The sequence below is a fragment of the Buteo buteo genome, chromosome Z (genome assembly GCF_964188355.1).
Source record: "Buteo buteo chromosome Z, bButBut1.hap1.1, whole genome shotgun sequence".
NCBI classification, from domain to species: Eukaryota; Metazoa; Chordata; class Aves; order Accipitriformes; family Accipitridae; genus Buteo; species Buteo buteo.
In genome coordinates this window covers 50,506,298-50,524,788 of record NC_134204.1, presented here as the reverse complement: position 1 = coordinate 50,524,788, position 18,491 = coordinate 50,506,298, and the positions used below count along the sequence as shown (strand labels likewise).

At 38.2% G+C, this 18,491-nt stretch overlaps 1 protein-coding gene across 24 annotated transcripts in view; it reads left to right on the top strand.

Annotated features, from left to right (window-relative positions):
• Positions 1-18,491, top strand: part of AUH (AU RNA binding methylglutaconyl-CoA hydratase) — a 202,068-nt gene that overhangs the window by 345 nt on the left and 183,232 nt on the right. For 18 of the 24 annotated variants that reach the window (XM_075021065.1, XM_075021077.1, XM_075021064.1 and 15 more), the window contains exons 2-3: positions 7,804-7,871; positions 7,969-8,056. In XM_075021065.1, the coding sequence (XP_074877166.1) occupies positions 7,804-7,871; positions 7,969-8,056 (156 nt within the window). Of the gene's footprint in view, positions 1-231; positions 381-4,857; positions 4,945-7,803; positions 7,872-7,968; positions 8,057-18,491 lie in introns of those variants that run through there. The other 6 variants (XM_075021083.1, XM_075021075.1, XM_075021089.1 and 3 more) reach the window with 6 other exon arrangements.

Here is an 18,491-nt window from a genome sequence, read left to right as displayed (position 1 = left end):
TGCCCCGGCTCCGGCAGCGCCCGGGCCGCCGGCCCGGGGTGACCCTTGGTCGCCGCCGCGGCACTGTGGGGCGGCCGCCGCGGCGGGGCAGGGAGGGGGAGGTGCCGGGGAGGGGAGGAGGAGGGGGGGCTGCCCCGCGGCGAGGGGCGGGAAGGGAAGGGAAGGGGGCGGTGGCTCCGGCTCCTCCTCCTCGTCCTCCTTCACCTCCTCCTCCTCCTCTTCGTCCTCGTCCTCGTCCTCCTCCTCGTCGGCACCTCGGCCCGTGGCTTTGTGGCAGGGTGCTGGGAACTGCCGGCATGGCAGTTGCAGAGGTGGGGCGGCTTGGTCTCTCCTGGCCTGTCTTTTTCAGAGTGCCTCAGGGTACGTGCTGCGTGTGCCAGGTACGCCTCTCTGAGGTGGCATCTGTTGGCCACTTTAACGGGAGAAAATTAAGTTTAGCGGCAAACTGCTGGAGTCGTGCGGCTTCCCACACCTGTTACATGGTTGCGTGCGGGGGTTAGAGAAGGACACAGAAGTTGTATCGACGTTTTCTGTTCTGGAAAGTGTGGCTTCAGCGCTCTTGCTCATCTCATGCTGCTCGCCTAGTAACCATCTCGCCCTCCTCCTTGCTTTTAGCGCTGTCAGCTGCTGCTGACCTTGTTCTATTCAACTATGCTAAGAGTCTTGTTTTAACCCACCTGCTTAAACAAAGAAAGAAAATCAGTTCTCCAGAGCGATCTGGAGCCACTGCATCACAACATGGACACTTTGTACTTCCTCTTCTGGTTTGGTGCTCACCACGTGATCTTCCCTTGGAGGTGTTTCACCTCCTTTGGTGTTTGTCACTTCCCATTTGGGTGCAACAGGGCTAGGAATGGTGGAGAAACAGTGCAAGCTCCGTTCCTGAGGATTCATTTTTAGACACATGATGTTATACCTACTTCTGTGGAGAGGGCCATAGTGTGGAGCTCATCATCTGCAGCGCATGAGTCTCTTTATGTAGATAGCATGTCTTGGGATAACCATGTGTTGAGATGCACAATTCAGTTTACATCTCTCAGCATGTAAACTCAAGTTATTTCAGACTTGCTGGAAATCCAGGCAAATGCCTGTGAGTTGAGTATGCACGTACATAGATTTGTACTATACAGAGATGTAACTTTAAAACTTTGAATTTCAGCATGAGGCTTAGAAGATGATTGATTTTCAAAGGAAAACTGAGGTTCTGCTTTCATTTGAGGGAAGGCTTTTCTGTCACTGGTAAGGGTCGGTAAAGTTGATGATGTAATCTGATCCTGAAATCCATTTCTGTCTTGGTGGTTGTTCTTTTCCCAACGCTTTCCAATTCCTTAAAGATGTACTTCTTTAATTCTGTTTTCTCAGCCAGCTGTGGAACTTGGAATTAGTTTTAAACATCTATTTTAATTTTTTAAGGTTATTTTAAATTGAGGAAAAGGCAAGGTGGGAGGAAAGAAGAGTTTGTAAAATGTTGAAGGAGTGTTTTTGTTTGTTTTGTGCTTTTCCAACAAGAGGTAGAAGATACTCGAGTACTACCTAAGATCAAGATTTTTATTTCTGCTATTAGACAACAAGCAATAGAATTAGGTACTGTGTTCCAGCTGTTCAATCAGCTAGGAATCATTGCTTTTGCAATGTCATGAAGGTGTTTTGTACTGTGTGTCTCTCTGAAGTTCATTGTTGGGTGTTTCTGATGCAGAAGATGTAAGTTTGATTATGCAGAGAATTGAAGGAGGTTTTTGAAGAAAAGGTGCACAGACAGCTAAAGTTTTGCGTGTCAATAGCCCACCTGTTTTTATTTTTTTCTGTTGAAAAACTTTTTTTGGATTTGTTTTTTTCTTTCCTTCTCAGAATATACATCTTCATTAAATGCATCATTAAAAATGCCCCCAAACATGCAGATCGCTTTTGGAGTGTTAAATCAACTGGTGCTATCATAAGGAAGGATTCAATCAATGTATTTTTAATTCATTAATTGTCTTCAGGAGAAGGGATTTTCTTTGGCTTTGCCTTTCAAAAGGACATTGAAACAAATACTATTTGCTAATAAAGCATAAGAACAAGCGTCTTAGAAGTAAGCCAGAAGGAGACATAATCTTCATATGCCTCTTTCAGCAGCACGAAGAGCACACCATGTTTCTGCGAAAGAAACATGTCTGTGCTTCCTCCCCATGCTGCTACTGCACATCCTCCTCCTCGCCTTGTGTGTCAAGTTCATCTATCTTTATCTGATTACAGCATGTAATACCCTTGCTGCATTAGGATGCTAACTCCATATAAGCCCCTGTGGTCTTTCTTGCTCTTCCCTGACCTACCATTCGTTTTTCCACCAGTTCAGGTTCTAGACTTTCCCGAGTAGGACCCCAGTGCTGTTGCCTCATCATATTCTTCCATTACATACTTCTTGACTACACACAGGGACAGACACTGTCCCTCTGACTACCTTTTATGGCACACATGCTCATTTGTGCTGTGATTATGCTTTTGTCCATGCCTAGTCTTTCTGTGCTACTTGGAGAAGGATGTATTGTCCAGGGGCTTTTACAGCTGAGGGTGCTGGGGAGACAGGAAAACTGGCAGTAACTGCCTCACGTAGAGGCACCTATCTTGCAGCTCTAGACAAATAATTCCCTGCAGATGAAGTAGCAAACTGTCCTGCTTCCTAACGCTTACACGTGATTCATATACTACAGTTTTTGGAAAGTTGTTAAACATAAACTGAAATGAGACTATCTTTGAAATGGCTATTTATTGCAATTTTAACTCAAGACTTTCCAGCTTCCAAATTTGAACTGAACTAGAATACAAAAGATGTGAGATTTTTGAAGAATGTGATTGTAAAATTCCTGTGTATTCTGAACTCGTGTTGCAACTTGTGAAGCTTTTAGTATCAGTTTTCTATGAGTTTAGGTGACTGTCAGTGCATTAGTATTTTTTAATTAAATACATATCTTTTACTTTATTTGAGATTGTATTTGATTATCACTAGGGCTGAAATATATTACAACTATTTCAGAACTTTTAGCCAAGTTACATTAGTCATCCCATTACAAATTGTAATGAACTTAGGGCTTTTGCTCTTTAAGTTATAGATGGAATTAGGAGAAATATCTCTGTAGTCTTGACTCGAGTGTTGCAGTGTGACTTGCTGGAATGTGATATAAATATTTGTAAAATTTAGATTTTTACACTAGAATGACTCTTTGTGCTTATATTTTTCAGCTGGTTTTAGTTGAGTTAGAGTATGTGAGACAGCTTTTGTCCTCATCAGTTAGAATTTTAACATACATAGAATGAGCAGAACAAATATGCTTTCAGTTGAAGTTGTTTCATCACAGGTTGGAAACTGATAGCTAGCTGATAAATCGGAAAAGCTTTCCCTTTTTTTTTTTCTCTCTCTTTAAATAAAGCAGTGCTGAGCAGATGAGATCTACTAATTTAAGAAGTGCAGGAAAGATTTTTAAGTGGTGTTTAGTGATAAAAAAGGTGCAGGTACACAGGATTTTGGAAAGTGTTTTGGTGTTTTTTTAAAAGTACCGGCTCATACACATCTGTATGATTTTGCACTTAATAGTTCCTGGTAAGGCAGTCAATGGAAACCACCAGAATTGTGCACGATAGACTCACCATAGATTCTTGTTTTGCTTAAGAAACTGTTCTAGAATAATAAATATCTAAGTCAACTTGTCTACCTTCGTTTATCTGAGTAGTTAAGTGAGACAAGCTTAAAAATAACTTACCTCTCTTTGACCCTCCCTCCATTTTTCAGTGCATAATTCAGATATTTAAATTTTTTGTTATGAAAAAGTACATTTGGATAGATCATTTGTGTGTGTATACTTAATACAAATAGATGTATTTCCATACTTTTATACAAATTTAGTGAATCTAACTCAGACAAAATTACTAATGTGAGTGTAAAGTCAGGATTTATTTGTAAGTAACCATTTAAATGTTTTTCTACCAAGCACTGAGGAGTATTTTTTGAAAACAAAAAAGTACAGGATAAAACAGATAAAAATCATTATTTAAAGTAAGATTTCCTGTGTGCTGATATTAACTGTAGTTAAACCATGATCTAATCACTTCACTTACATTGGTCCACCCTGTTTTGTACAGTATAGAAAGAAATACGGTCTTCTCTCTCAGCAGTTTTGAGTAATGATAGCATCATATGTTTTTTGCTGTCACTCTTAAAATACAAGAACCTTTCAGTATGAATTACTCATATGCAAATCCCAAATTTCATGTACGCTATGAAATGAGGATGTTGCTGGGAATTTAGAGGTATTTTGAAGCTATCTTTCATATATTTACGTATCTTTATCTCACTGAAAGACATTTTTTGTTTTTATTACATATGACTTAATATAATTTTCTCTTAAACATTAAGAATTATATCACAGGCAGCTTTCCCTTTTGACAAAGGTAACTTACAAGCAGAGAACATACTGTGCATTTGCATATGTTTTTCCTCTGATGGTTGGCTAGGCAAGTAGTACACAGGGATTTTACTGCTTATATTAGACAGCATCGGGAGTCATCCTAGTCCCTTGGAGAGCCTAGCTAATAGGGTGAAAGTTAGTTTTTGATATGTGGATGTAATTTTTAATAGATGCACATTATTTGCTGAAGTGTATTCTGAAATAATGTGGAGATGTCCCCAGGAAAAACTGTGAAATTGATACTGAGTTTAGCATTATGTGAATGCTTATTCCTTCTTAGTACATCTGCCACTTCTTTGACACCAAACAGATACTGGAATTTTTTTATTATTATTATTTCTACTGATATTTGTTGATGAATGTGATGATGACTTTTTAATTTTTTTTTCTTTTACAATAGATTTTTCAAACAATTTAAAAAAAAAGATTTTGGAAAGCTCACCTATATGTGGGTGCTTTAGGAAGAATGAACCATGATTAAATGCTGCAGATGATGTAACAGGTATTTTAAAATACATAAAAATAATAAGGTTTTCTGTATAACTAACAATATTTGTCGAAGTGGTTACCTGTATAGCAGTATTGTCTGGATAGTTTGCTTTTTTTGTTCTTTTTTGTTTCTTTAGAATTGGGTTGATGGGGCTCTGCTGTGTTATATGGAGCCTGATTTTTCCTTTTTGCCCTGGTTAGGGAAATTTATCTCGTCTGAAATTGATATGCCCATGTGGCCAGTGGTTTAAATCCTGTTGAATGTGCAAAATAAGGAAGACATGCCTTAAACAGTGTTTGCCAGGAGATTCTTGGGGTGGGCTGTGGAAGGGAGAGGTATTAGATTCTCAGCAGGAAGTCAGGAAGTCTATTTTTCAATTTCTGTTTTGTGACTTTGAGCACATACTTAATCTGACTGTAGTTTGGTCACTGATTAATACATTGGGAAAACTTTCCAAATCTTACTGCAGTATTAAAAAAACTAAGAATTTGTTTTAAGGATGCCCGAGTACTATAGTAATGGCATATTAGAACAAAACTGATTTAAAGGAGAATCCTAGGAATGTCTTTTTGTATAAATCACTGCAATGTATAGTTTTCTCTTGTAAACCTTTTATGCTTTTCCTGTTGCAGTTCTTGTTTCATCTTTTTTTCCTATTTAGAGAAATAGAACAGCTGTGGGGGTGTCATCTTATTTACCTCTTATTTTTCTGGAGAGGGAGGCAGAAGTGGTAGATCTATGATTTGATACGACACTGCTAAGAAGAGTCAACCTGTATGATTTGTCTTCAAGGATCACACCTTTGTAGGAAAAAATATTAAATGTGCTTTGATGTTAATTGGAACTTCATTCTGAATACACTAATATTGATGGTGGAGCAGCAGTCTTTGGGCTCTGATGGGGCAGAAGAAAAATACAAGTGTAATTAAAAAGCATCATTGCTGTTGAAAAAAACATGCTTCTGAAAAGGACTATTTCCTAACTGAAAAACAGTTTGGGAGGATAGCATCTCTAGTTTATTCAAACATCGGATTTGCCATGTGCCTTAGAGTTTAAAATCGAAGCCAGGTCAAGTGTCTTTTTGTTGCTTTAACATGTGGTGCTGCTTTTGCCTAATCTACTTGCATTGAATGAGTGGAATATTTGAATTTGGAGTAATACTCCTGAAGAGTAAGTTGAGACAGTAGAGGAAAAGTGCTACAACACTACTCCCATTTGCTTAACAAAACATAAATAAATGATTCCTTTGCAAGTGTTGAATAAGGACCCTTGCAGGAGGTCCTAGGTGAATACCTCCAGCCTTGGGGATGAACAGGTGGGAATTTAAGCTTACAGAACAAGGGAGTGAAGGTCATCTGTGTTAGCCAGGCTCCTCTCCCCTTTTAAGAGGTATTTATACATAGCAATTGATTATACCCTGGGAGCAAGCAAGAGGCGTGTATGCTCTATTACTTGGGTTTAACCATTTTTATTTGAATCTTGAGAGTGGTAGCTGCTGAATAGAGGACTTCGGTTTTAAATTGGTAGCTGCAAAAGGAGCAGGAGCTCTCTTTAGTGTCCTTTTGTGTGGGTGCATGTGTGTATATGTGTAGGAGGAAGAAGTCGGAGGGGAGTGGACTCAAGCACTGATGGGTCAGTCCTTTGGGAGGACAGGTTTCCCTGAGATAAAAGAAGTAGTATGTGCTGAGATCACAAGATAGGCACCCTGTGGAGGCTACGAGAACCAGATTACATATAGATTATAGGTGCGAAGCAGAGTGGTGAAGTAGTAAATATCCAGGCAAATACCGAGTTTCTGGAATTTCTTTTTTCATCCTGTAGATTGATGGCTATACTGTGAGCATTTTTGTTTGAGGTAGAGAGCTCCCTTTTTGTCTTCCATTCCTGGTTCCTGTCCTAGTCCTTTGTCTTTCTCCCCTTAGCCCTGCATTATCCAAGTGATGAAAAAAAAAAAAAGGAAAAAAAAAAAAAAAGTCCTGAGTCATCAGACCTTACCAGGGCTGGATAGATTTAATAGGACTGTGTGCTGGTGTTTAGAATTCAGGGAGTTGTAGTTTGTTCAGGAAGTAATTGTCTAAAATGTTGCTATAGGCTTGGTAAACTTAAGACATTACCAAGATAAACTTTCCAGAGTTTTCTCATTTGATAATCATGCCTGTTAAACCAAGGGGGGCGAAATAAGGACAAACCAATGGTGTTTCTGCTGCAGCTTTCACACCAATGCACATGTAATCAGTCAGTGAGACAGCTGATCCCTAACTGGACTAAGGGAGCTCTGAATGTGTCATTGGAGCTGTGTACCAAGCATTGAGCGCAGTTTTTGTGTCTTGGGGGAGCATTTTTATATGATTTTTTCTTTTCAAACAAAAATTCAGATTTCCCGTTGGTAGCATTCTTTCTATGTTCGTGACTTCCTTTTACCTGTATCAGAGTTGCTAGTCTTAGCTGTGGTAGCGCTTCTTGCTTTAAGAAGTCTCTGAAGGCAGGCTGTCTAAATATGGAAACATATGCTTTACAATTAAGTATCTTTCCTGATTGCGTGTCAGCACTTCACACACAGACATGAAATTTGTGCATGCAGTTGTGTAATTATACATTCAGCCTTTGTAAGCATTATTTCCATGTGAAGGTGTTAGGGCCATATTTTTGTTCTTAAAACAAATGTCATTTCTGTTGAACATTGAAATGTTTAACGTTGGAAAATGTAAGTAAATTTATTTTCTTTCAAAACCTCAATAGTTAAGTGATTACACTAGCATTTTTTTTGCAGTCCTCAATGATGCTTTTTCTATAATTTCAAAATAATAATTTACATAGATAATTTATATTTTACTACATTGTAACGATGATACAATTTTTCTTCCCCTACAGGAATTGTGGTGCTTGGATTAAACAGATCTCAAGCCAAGAATGCACTTAACAAAAATCTTTTAAAAATGGTAAGTGAAAAGAACAGTTTTTACTATAAAAGTGAAGTATTGGAATTAAGCACTTTAAAAAGTGTTTGGTTATCCCCCTTCCTCCTTTTCTCTGTAGATGTCAAAAGCTGTGGATGCTTTGAAATCTGATAAGAAAGTACGAACTGTTATATTCCGGAGTGAAGTCCCAGGGATATTCTGTGCTGGTATGCAAACTTAATTTTCCTGAGAAGCTGGAAATCTGTATATCATATTTCACAAAAAAAGCCCAGATTCCAAGGAAACATGTATTTTGTATATATTCATCTCAGTAGCAAACAAAACATTTTTGTATGATTTTCCTTCATTGTTAACAAGAACCAAATATTGGTTTTATTCTTTCTGTGTCATAAAGTATTTCAAAATATGTAATAGGTTACTCATGATGGTGGAAAATTATTTAATTGAGCTCGTAGGAAGTCTTGCATGTACATCAGAATGAGGACCAAATAATGCTAGAAGCTATATAGAGAGGCTGTATAGAAAGCTGTATCAAAACAATATTTTAAACACATTATATTAACTTTTAATTAAAGAAACATACTTAAAACTCATTATGAATGTGACCGTTACTGCAGGCTGAATGTATTCTCAAATTAAAAAAAAAAAATCACACCAAAACAAAAAGCACACACCCCAGCCCACATAACAAGCAGTATATGTGTCTTGCCAAAGCGCTCAGGAAAATAAAAGCTCTCAACTACCAAACACTGGGAAACAGAATTTGTCAACATGTCAAAATCAATTGAAGCAACCTTGTCTTTTGTGGATATTGAGTGAATAGTATCCTTACTTTCAGATGTTCTATCCAGTTCTTAATTTGTTCAAATTTAATATAAATCCATTTGAAAGTGAAAACAGAAGTAAGTCAGTTTCTTCTTTCCAATATACAAATAGAATTGCCTGGTAAGAGGAGGAGATCAGTTCTAAAATCTTTGTTGCCTGATCATTTATGCAGTCATTAAGCTTGCTAGCCACACATAATTAATTCATTTTTAAATGCAAAATAGTTTTTCCAATTTTTACATCTGTAACATATGTAAGTACTTTTAGTGGCATTTAAAATTCTTTTTTGTTGTTTTTAATAAGTCTGTTTTCATCCAGATACAGTTTGTCACTTGCAGGACTTGTGAAAAGAATTGTCTTAAAAAAAGGGAATAATCAATTCAGCATTTAGTAGTACATATAAACAGGTTAAATATGTGTGTATTAATCAGCATATTTAATTTAAAAGTTGTATCTTATTTTAAAATAAAAAGTTTTAAAGATCAGTTACTAATAATAATCTTCAGGAAAAAAAAGCTTAAAAGCTGTGGTTTTTAAACTGATGAAGAGTGCAGCATCAGAGCAACACATGCAAATGGGTTTTCAAGTTAGGTGTTAATGTACTTCATATAAAAAGGTGGCCATTAGTTGAGATTTGTTATCAACTTTTTTTTTTTTTTAACCTAATATTTTTATTTAACATTCATGAATTTTATGGTAGTGTTATATAGAAAGTATGAGAGCAGAAATACTCATTTTGAGGGAGAGGATCTCAGGTATGCTATTAATGTTGTATTTATGAACTTCAAGTACTTCTCTAGTGTTCTTTGTTGGCTGACTTTGCAGAGCTGTTTTGGTATTAAGAATTCACGTAGACATTTTTGCCCGTTTGTCTGGCTAAAAAAAAAAAGCAACGTAGAGGATGTATACACAGCTGACTGTAGACAAGATGATATGTGTGAACATTAGGAAAGGAAATTAGCCCTGAAAAGAGGAATGCGAAAGACTGGCGCTGGATAGCTGTGTCTGGATCTTAAACCAGGGAGTAGAGATAGGGTGTGGACCAGGTATCTGTAATTTAAAAAAAAAGTGACAGGTTAAAGGAGGGTCCTACGAAAGGAAACTCCTGCAGCTGAACCAGTGAAATAAAGGATGTTCCAACAGTAGTAACTGAAATTCAGGGTGAACCAAAAGACTTGAGGCAGAGTTTGACAATGAAAATAGGCAGAAAGATCTCAGTGGCTGGATGGGTTGCTTCTATAGATGACTTTAAGGGGCTTCTGTAAAGAGAATGAAACTAGAGAAAGCATAATGGGACATGGAGAAAACAGGTAATGGCTTAGGGTAGTAGGATGAAGGGAGGAACATACTGGATGTAACAAGGCATTTTCTGGAGGAGACTTAGGAAATTCAGTAGGACAGAAGAAAGTGTTTTCAAGCTTAAATGTTAAAGGACAACGTGTTGTTTCAAGAACACTTAACTCCTTAAAAAAATGCAAGGATCATCTTGTGAATTGTTGTCGCATTTTCTTATGCATTATAGTGCAATTCAATTAGGCGAAACTTTGAATATTTGTTTTATTTTTTTTATTTCTTCAGTTATATTTTCTTGCTTCCATGCGTGGGAATGTATGTTTTTAAAAATACATTTTTTATGATGATTTTTTGGACCACCATCTGATGTTTTACAGACCGCAGATTGAGAAACTTTGTCCTAGAATGTAATTCCCTTTTATGTGTGGAATGAAATCCAAGATCCTTAAATCTTGCCATTCCTTAGCTATCAGCAAAAATCTGTGAAAGCCACAAGCCAAGTGTCTTGTTTCCTTCTAAGGGCTAGTCCACAAAACATGACATCCAACTGTTTTTCACAAAATGGCAGTGTGGGTGATTGAAAGATTTAAACTCTGTTCATGACTGATATGCATTTGAGTATGATTCCAAATTATGGAATTCTCACATGGTGAAATGGGAGAAGAAAAAAAAAAAAAGGAATTGTATAAGAGAATATAGAGATGTGCCAGCAATTGTATGCTTTCATTTTTGCATAAAGATTCATTTTGAATCTTTTACTACTGCTTTCTTTGTATCTTCTTTCTTACGCTCTATACATCCATGGGTGCAGAAAGTTCCTCATTAATGCTCTAGTACTGATGAAAAGGGACACCTAGAAGTCAAAGAAGAGCTTGGCTGGGGTTAAAGATGCATTATGTCTCTGAGACCTTCTTGTGCTTCAGGCAGAAGTGCTCTGGCTCTGAGTCACTTCTTGTCCCCTTTCTTTCTCTGTCTAAACCCAAATAAATATCTGGAGTGAACACGTATGACCAGTCCTGGCCTATGTAAGCTTACACTATGTGCCTGCTCAGTTCTGCAGCCAAGGCAGGTGAGTCTGTGCAGGAGTCTTTTTATTTTGTGGCAGCCTCCCATCCTTGAGGAAGGCGCAGTTTGTGCATGGGGTAAGGCAGGTGGCCCATGGGTAAAAAGTCTGTGGTCAAGTAATTAAGAGCTGTGCTGTGTTCACACAAGGGGCTGAATTACATTTACATAGGGAGTTTGAACAGCTTCATTTTTCATTATTAATGGAATTTTAACATGTATATTAGTGATATCACTCGTGTAGTTTTGTGAGCAGATTTTCAGAATTTTTCATCTTTAAAAAATTTGTGGAAGTGTAAATGTGTGCATAGTACTGTTGGGAGATATGGTACTATGAGGGAGATATGGTACTATGAGGAAGGGAGGAAGGACTGTCTGCAAGTTTTTGCAAAATCTTATTTTGGAGTGGCAGTGTATTCTGGAGACAATCTTACAGCTTCTTCTGATCTGAACTATGTGAGGTCTGGAAGAAGGTATAAATAAAGTACATTGCTCAAGAGCTACTTTTTCGGTTTTCAGATAGTGTTCGATAATGTTTGTGGCCTGAAGAGTTAAACAACCTAATATTGCATGTTAAAGCTTTTGTCGTTCAGTTTCCTAAGGCTTTGAATAAAAGGCAAAGTAATATTTACAGAACTTCCAGTTATTATAGAATTTCATATTTGGAAATGTCTTGGCAAGCTGAAGCCTGCCGTGTGATTCCAAGTCTTCTTTCATTCCCCACCCTGCCTGCCCCGCCCCTTGTCTGTGTGTGTGGTGAAATGGGGATTACATTATATTTTGCAATTACAAACTATGGATATTTGAGATCAGATAATATTCTTTTATTTTTAAACAGTTTGATTTGTTGATAGTTACAGTAATTAAAGAAACAGACTCCTTTTATATTCTTTTCTTTCACCCTTTCCACCTGCTATTCCTTGTACTGTTGTTTCCCTTAGGACTGTCATGTTCCTCCAGCCTGCTTTTCAGGTCCTATCAAGAAAGCACTTGGATGTGTTTTAAAAACTTTATTCCTCATGTGTTTGTCTCAGGCAGTAACTTACTGGCCCATAGTCCATTGGTTGAGTTTACAGCTCATACTCATAAATAAAACCCCATGCTACTGTTTTACAGCTCAGAGTAGTTACTGGTTTATTTTCCTTCCTCTGGTGCCTGGCCAACAGGGACAGTTGCTTCACTGTGACTGTCCCAGTCCAATCAGAGATTGTTTCCTTCCTAGAAGTACACATGTGAGTTGTCAGTTTCCCTGCATCCATCCACCCTCTGCTGATATGCAGAAAAGTTCTGCTCTCTTATATGGGAGGAGAATGAAATGCTGTGATTCCCTGGAGGAACAGACCACTTCTGGATTTCTTTTTGCATGCAAGACTTAGAAGGAGAGCTTTCAGGGGCAAAAACCTCTAACTTCTTAAGTTTTTTTTTTGTGACTGTGTTTAGAATATAATTGTTAAGAACAGGCTCTTCGGTATTGCTTCTCCAGAGTGAACTGCACTAATTGAAATAGAGGTTGTGAGATTGATTAGTTATTTGCTTTGTATATGAGTGCACACAAAGAAGGAGAGCTTTAGGGCAATTTTTAGTTGACAGACTTGAAAAAATCTTGTTCTTTGGAGATGTTATTTCAGAAATCTTTGACACATTTCACAATATGGAAAGTTAACATTTTTTGTTGTAACCGTCTTTCAAGACAATTTGAAAAATTTGGGTATTGGAGCTCTTCAAACTGCTTTGACCTAGAAGTTGCTTGGCCAATAAAGCCTACTCTTGGAAAAGCAGAAGTAATCTTTCTGCCAGCAAAAATTCATCATTTGGGTCTGTGGTGTGAGTAAAGCCAACACAAATGCTTTTCCTGTTGGCATAACTTGTCTACATCAGAATTTTGTTTCCAGCACAGCTGAATTGGCTGTATGGTGTATGGTTCCTGGCTGCCATTTCCAGCTGGTGTAGTTTTTCTGGCAGAAGTTTACGAAGTAGACAAGCCTGGTAGAGCAGATCCTTGAAACCTTCTTCGCTTATGAGGTTTTGATGTGGAGGAGGAGAGGAGTTTCATAATAGCTCTCAAATGCTTGACCTACTCTTATTTTTGTAGAACTAGGAAGAGTAGTACTAGAAAGTATTACTGTGGGTGTAGTCTCTTTTTTTCCCTCCATTCTCTGTTAAGTAAGCAAGGAGGGGGTATATTTTCCGAGAGCATATTTTGGTCCTCCAGATCCCAGTTTCTGCGCAGGAACTGAGAAAAGAGTTCATATATTACTCCACTGTTCCCTTCTGGGGATTCAGATCACACATGTAAATATTTTAGTGTCTTCTGAATAGTTTTGTTGCTGTACATACATTTCATGCCCCCAAATAAATGGCTTCAGACTGTAGCTAGGTTCTTTCCTCTTTTTTTCATTCCAGACATTCACCAAGGTTCAGATTCAAACTGATGGTAGCTGCTTGTAGACTACTAGGCTCAATGACAGTTGCATTTTCCCTAGAGCAACATGAGTTATGTGAAATTCGGCAGGTTGGTCAGCAGTGTGACAGCTATGTCTTGTGAATATGTGCATAGTAATTTGTTGAGTCTGGAGTCTGCAGCTTGCATTTGTCTGACATCGGTTGTTTTACTTCCTAATTTTGTTTCTGATGTTCTTCTGAAAGAACTAATAGCTGTCATGATTTTTTAGAGCATGTGTTGAACAACTGAGCCAATAAAGAGTGCAGTTTGGATTGTGGTTTGATGCCCTAGTCTATTCAGGAAAAAATCCCAATAAGAAAAACTGGTTTAAATGTCTTTCTTTTGGAAGTACCTCAGTCACTCCTTTGCCTTCTACCCTGAGGAGATATACTGAATTTCAGAAGAAACTGGAATGACTGCGGAGTTTTGAGAGCTAGAAACGTTCATCTTAAACGAAAGTTTTTCTTGGCCTTAAGTATGGCAGAGCTGCTGTGTTCCCAATTGATCACTTACATGATTCTAGTATTGGAATGTAGTTCAGATGAGTTCAGCATGTTATTTGATACATGTTATTCTGCCCATGGTTTACCTTAACCTTGTGGCTAATTGTAGAACAAGGTACTGGGAAATCAGCAAATAAAAATTGCTTGTAGATAATGCAGCACATGGTGGCACAGTAAGTAGCTGCATGCTCGGTTTATGCTGCAAAACCAGATAAATATACATATATCTTTTAGCTGCAGAAAAAATACAAATGGGAGGTTACCAGGAACTTTTCCAATACGAATATTAGAATATAACCATGCTTGTCTTCTTTATCTCCAAAAGAGTGATCCATTCCTGTTGAGGAGGCAAGCACAAGGAATAGGGTAGGAAGTTGGGTGGGACTGTCAGCAGCAGTGCAGTCTTTAAATCAGCTCTAATCAGCTACGAAACTTTCAGCTAAGAATTACTTGTCTGTCTTCTCATTGGTGATGACAATGCCTGCCTTGAAATGATGGGAAATTTTTTTTTCATATACTCAGCTTTCTTAAAGTTATTCTGTAGCTGGGAATAGAGTTTTCAAACCAGTGTATTGGGTTTACATAGCAAGGTTTTGGTGGCAGGGGGGTAGCCTTTGTGAGAAGAGACTAGGACACAGCAAGCTCCAGCCAGCGCCAGGATGGACCCATGGCTGCTCAAAGCTGTGCCCGTCAGCGATGCTGGTGGCATTTATGTGATAACTTATTTAAGAAATGGTAAAAACCCATGTGCAGCAGCTGTGAGAGAGGAGTGAGAAAAAAACATGAGAGAAACAGCCCTGCAGACACCAAGGTCAGTAAGAAGGAAGGGGAGGAGGTGCTCCAAGCACCAGAGCAGAGATGCCTTTGCAGCCCAAGGAGAAGACCATGGTGAAGCAGGTTGTCCCCCTGCAGCTCATGGAGGACCACTTTGGAGCGGATATCCACACTGCAGCCTGTGGAGAATCCCATGCTGTAGCAGGTGGACATGTCATGAAGGAAGCTGCAACCATGAAGACCCCTCTCAGGAGCAGGTTCCTGGCAAGAGCTGTGGCCTGTGGATAGTAGCCTATGCAGGAGCAGATTTTCTGGCAGGTGTGGCCCATGGGGGACCCACGCTATAGCAGTCTGTTTCTGAAGACTACCCCATGGAAAGGACCCATGCTGAAGCAGTTCTTGAAGAACTGTGGCCCGTGGGAAGGAACCATGTTAGAGCAGTTCGTGAAGGACTCTATCCTGCGGGAGGGACCCTGTACTGGAGCAGGGGAAAAGTGTGAGGAGGAAGGAATGGCAGGGAAGAAGTGCCGTGGTCTTACTGCAACCCCCATTCCCCATCCCCTCTGCGCTGCTCAGCAGCCAGAAAAGAGGTAGGAGAGTTAGTAGTGAAGCTAAGCCTGAGAAGAAGGAAGGATGGGAATAGATGTTTTTAGTTTTATTTTTGTTTCTCGCTACCCAACTCTATAATAAATTGGCAATAAATTAAGTATATCTTTCCTAAGTCGAATCCGGTTTGCCCGTGATGATAACTAGTGAGTGATCTCCCTGCCTTATCTTGACCCACAAGGTTTTCATTGTATTTTCTCCCTGATCTTACTGAGGAGGGGAAGTGAGGGAGCGGCTTGGTGGGCACATGGCAGCCAGCCAAAGTTAACCCACCACATCCAGTTATTATGGATTTTCCAAAATAAGACTGAGGCAAGCAAGACCTTTATTCTTGAGGAACTATGAAATTGAGAATGGACCGGTCATATAAACTCTCAGAGATGCTTGTGTAAATACTGGGCCAAATAAGAGTAGTCAGGAATTTTTGTCTCTGGTTGAGTGAGTAGTGACCAGTACTGTGTAATTAGTACTGTACAGAAGCTAAAGTGGATTAACTTCGACAGAAGAGACTAAATCTGTTTCTTCTATCCCTTACTTGAGATGCAAGATTCTTTTCATCAGGCTTGTGCAGGACATCTGTTTACAGGTCTCTCTCTTCCTACATTGTGTGCTGTAACCACTTGTCTATGAAGTACTGTGTGTCCCTCTCCTCTACTTTTTAAGTCCTTTAATGACAACTTTAGCTTAGTTACTCCTTTAGTGCCAGGAGCAATCTATAAAAACATTCTATTTCTGTCTGAGAGACTCCATTCTTCTGCTGATTGAAGACTATTTGAACTGAAAGTACTTTCAACCACAGTGTACTTTTCTCCTGTATCAAGGTTTTTCATAGGCTCTAGTGGATGTAGAGACAACTTTATTCATAGCTAATACCACCACAGCATAAAAATTTTTTTTTAAGTTTCTGGTAATTGGTTGTATTCAGCTGGGGAGCTAGTTGTGGATATTTCCATGCAATTTTTCTTCCATTTTTGGTCTTGAATGAGCTGTAGACTGTAGCTCACTGTGATTTGTGAGCACAAAGCTGAACAAATTTAAGATCAGGCCATTAGTGAAAGGTAAATTATGAAAGCCAGCTAGAGAGCCATCTTTCTAGCAGTATTTTTCCTTGATTGCCGTAATTTTGGTATTTGCCTTTTCAAGCTGATGAAACAGAACATCTGACCATTCCTTTTCTTGTGTAGCTTGTGATATCTGATTAAAAAATGGAAATGTAAAATGTTTTTTTATCTGAATAATATAAGCATTGTTCTTTCTCCTTCCCCATTAGAATTGAAGCCATCTTGGACTTGAGATCCATGCTTTTACTTAAGATTTACCTAAAAAACCCAAATTGGTCTGAATTGGTTCTCATGCCAAGCAGAATCAACATTTTTGTGGACAGTGACTTAATAGGAATGATCAAGCTAGTGCTTTACTAGTGTAAGACTTACCTGAGGCTGGACTCTGTAATACAATCACATGGAACTATAAACCAACAGCTACTTCAGTTATTTGAAATGTGGGGTTATTTTATATGATGGATATCTGTCTTTAGAACTAATTTTGAGCAACAGAGGGCTATACGGTACTTGGTGTCATTCAGTTGCCTTATGTGTGCTGGAAAGTATAAAAGCAGAATTAAAGTATATCTTTGGCTATTGGAGAAAATAGTGAGGTTGTGGTAAGTTTTAATTGCTGATAAAAAAATTATTCTGTTTAAATAGTTTACTGGATTGTCTTAGGCTTTTAATCTATTAGAACAAATGCATGCAATGAATGTGATATTTTATGGAAATAGTTTTTTTCAGTGAAAACCACCAAAAATATTAAATTCTAGGTAGAAGATGTATTTCTGAGAGAGTGGCATTTGGTTAGTTCTTTAGTTTAACCAGAGGAGGGTAACAGAAACCAGGAATGGTTTTCCTAAAGCCCTTAAAAAAAATTATCGTAAAAGCATGGGAAAACCTGATCAAATTCAATGCCTAAAATCATTAAATTGAAATATTAGGTACAAAATAATTTGTTATTATGTTTTGGAGAAGCAGTCACAAAACATAAATATACTGGTGAAAAGAGAAATTTGTTTGTTTGGATTCAGTGTATGGCAGTCAGAGTTGTTCTCCAGGGTATCCTCTCTTTTAAGTAGCTGTACAGAAAACTTACAGTGACAAACATCTGAAGGATACATTTGACTGTTATGAGTTCCTTTCCTACATCTAGTTTAGACTAAGTTGAGTGAAATTTTTGGAAGTGCAGCTTGCTTTTTTTAATGGAAGATAGAGAGTTTGAGCCTAACTTTAGAGCTACGACTTTTATAACGAAATGACTGAATGTCATTTCATTAATGAGAATAAATATATCCATAAAGCTTCTAAATAAGCAAATTAAATAGGATCCTGAACAGTTGGAGAACTTCTGCAGTTTTTTTGAGATGCTTGAAACTGACACAATGCTCAAGATCTTTTGGATTGTTACAGAAATGATACAGAAGTCTTCCGAGTAGAGATGTGTAGTGAATTGGTGTGCAAACTTGACACAAGCAGGAGCTGGGTAGAAGTATCTTCAGGTGTGTCCCAGAATTTAAATGAAAGTGACATCTTGTCAAGATGATTATGAAGCAGTGAAAGGCGCCTCACTTGAATACATAGAATAGTGCAATGTGCATGCAGACCTTACTTGAAGTGCTGTAATGCATTTTCAGATATTGAAGTCTTTTCTGGAGTGGATTTTACCAGAATGGACTAAATTAAAATGGAAAAGGTACCAGATGGATGCAGAACATTTTATATTGGGACAACTATGTTCTGCAGTGGATGTCCTTAGGTAGTCGGACAATTTGTTTTCCCAGTTCCTCTTATAAAGACACTCTCCTTTCTGGCTATAAAATCTATCTAAATTTTTATTTCAGTATTTAGAGAATAATCAGAAATCGTTTTTCTCTGTATTTGTCATCTTTTTTTAATATGCTTCTCTAAGGTTTGCTCCACAGATGTCTTTGCTGATGTAACTGGCTTATTGGAGCGTGTATGGATTGGAAATGCATCTTTGATAGCTAAATTATGTATCTACTGCAACTCAATGCATTTAATTTTAGTTTTAAAAATGTGGTCTCTAGTATTTCTATCAGGTTTATACAAACCCACTTTCTCTAGC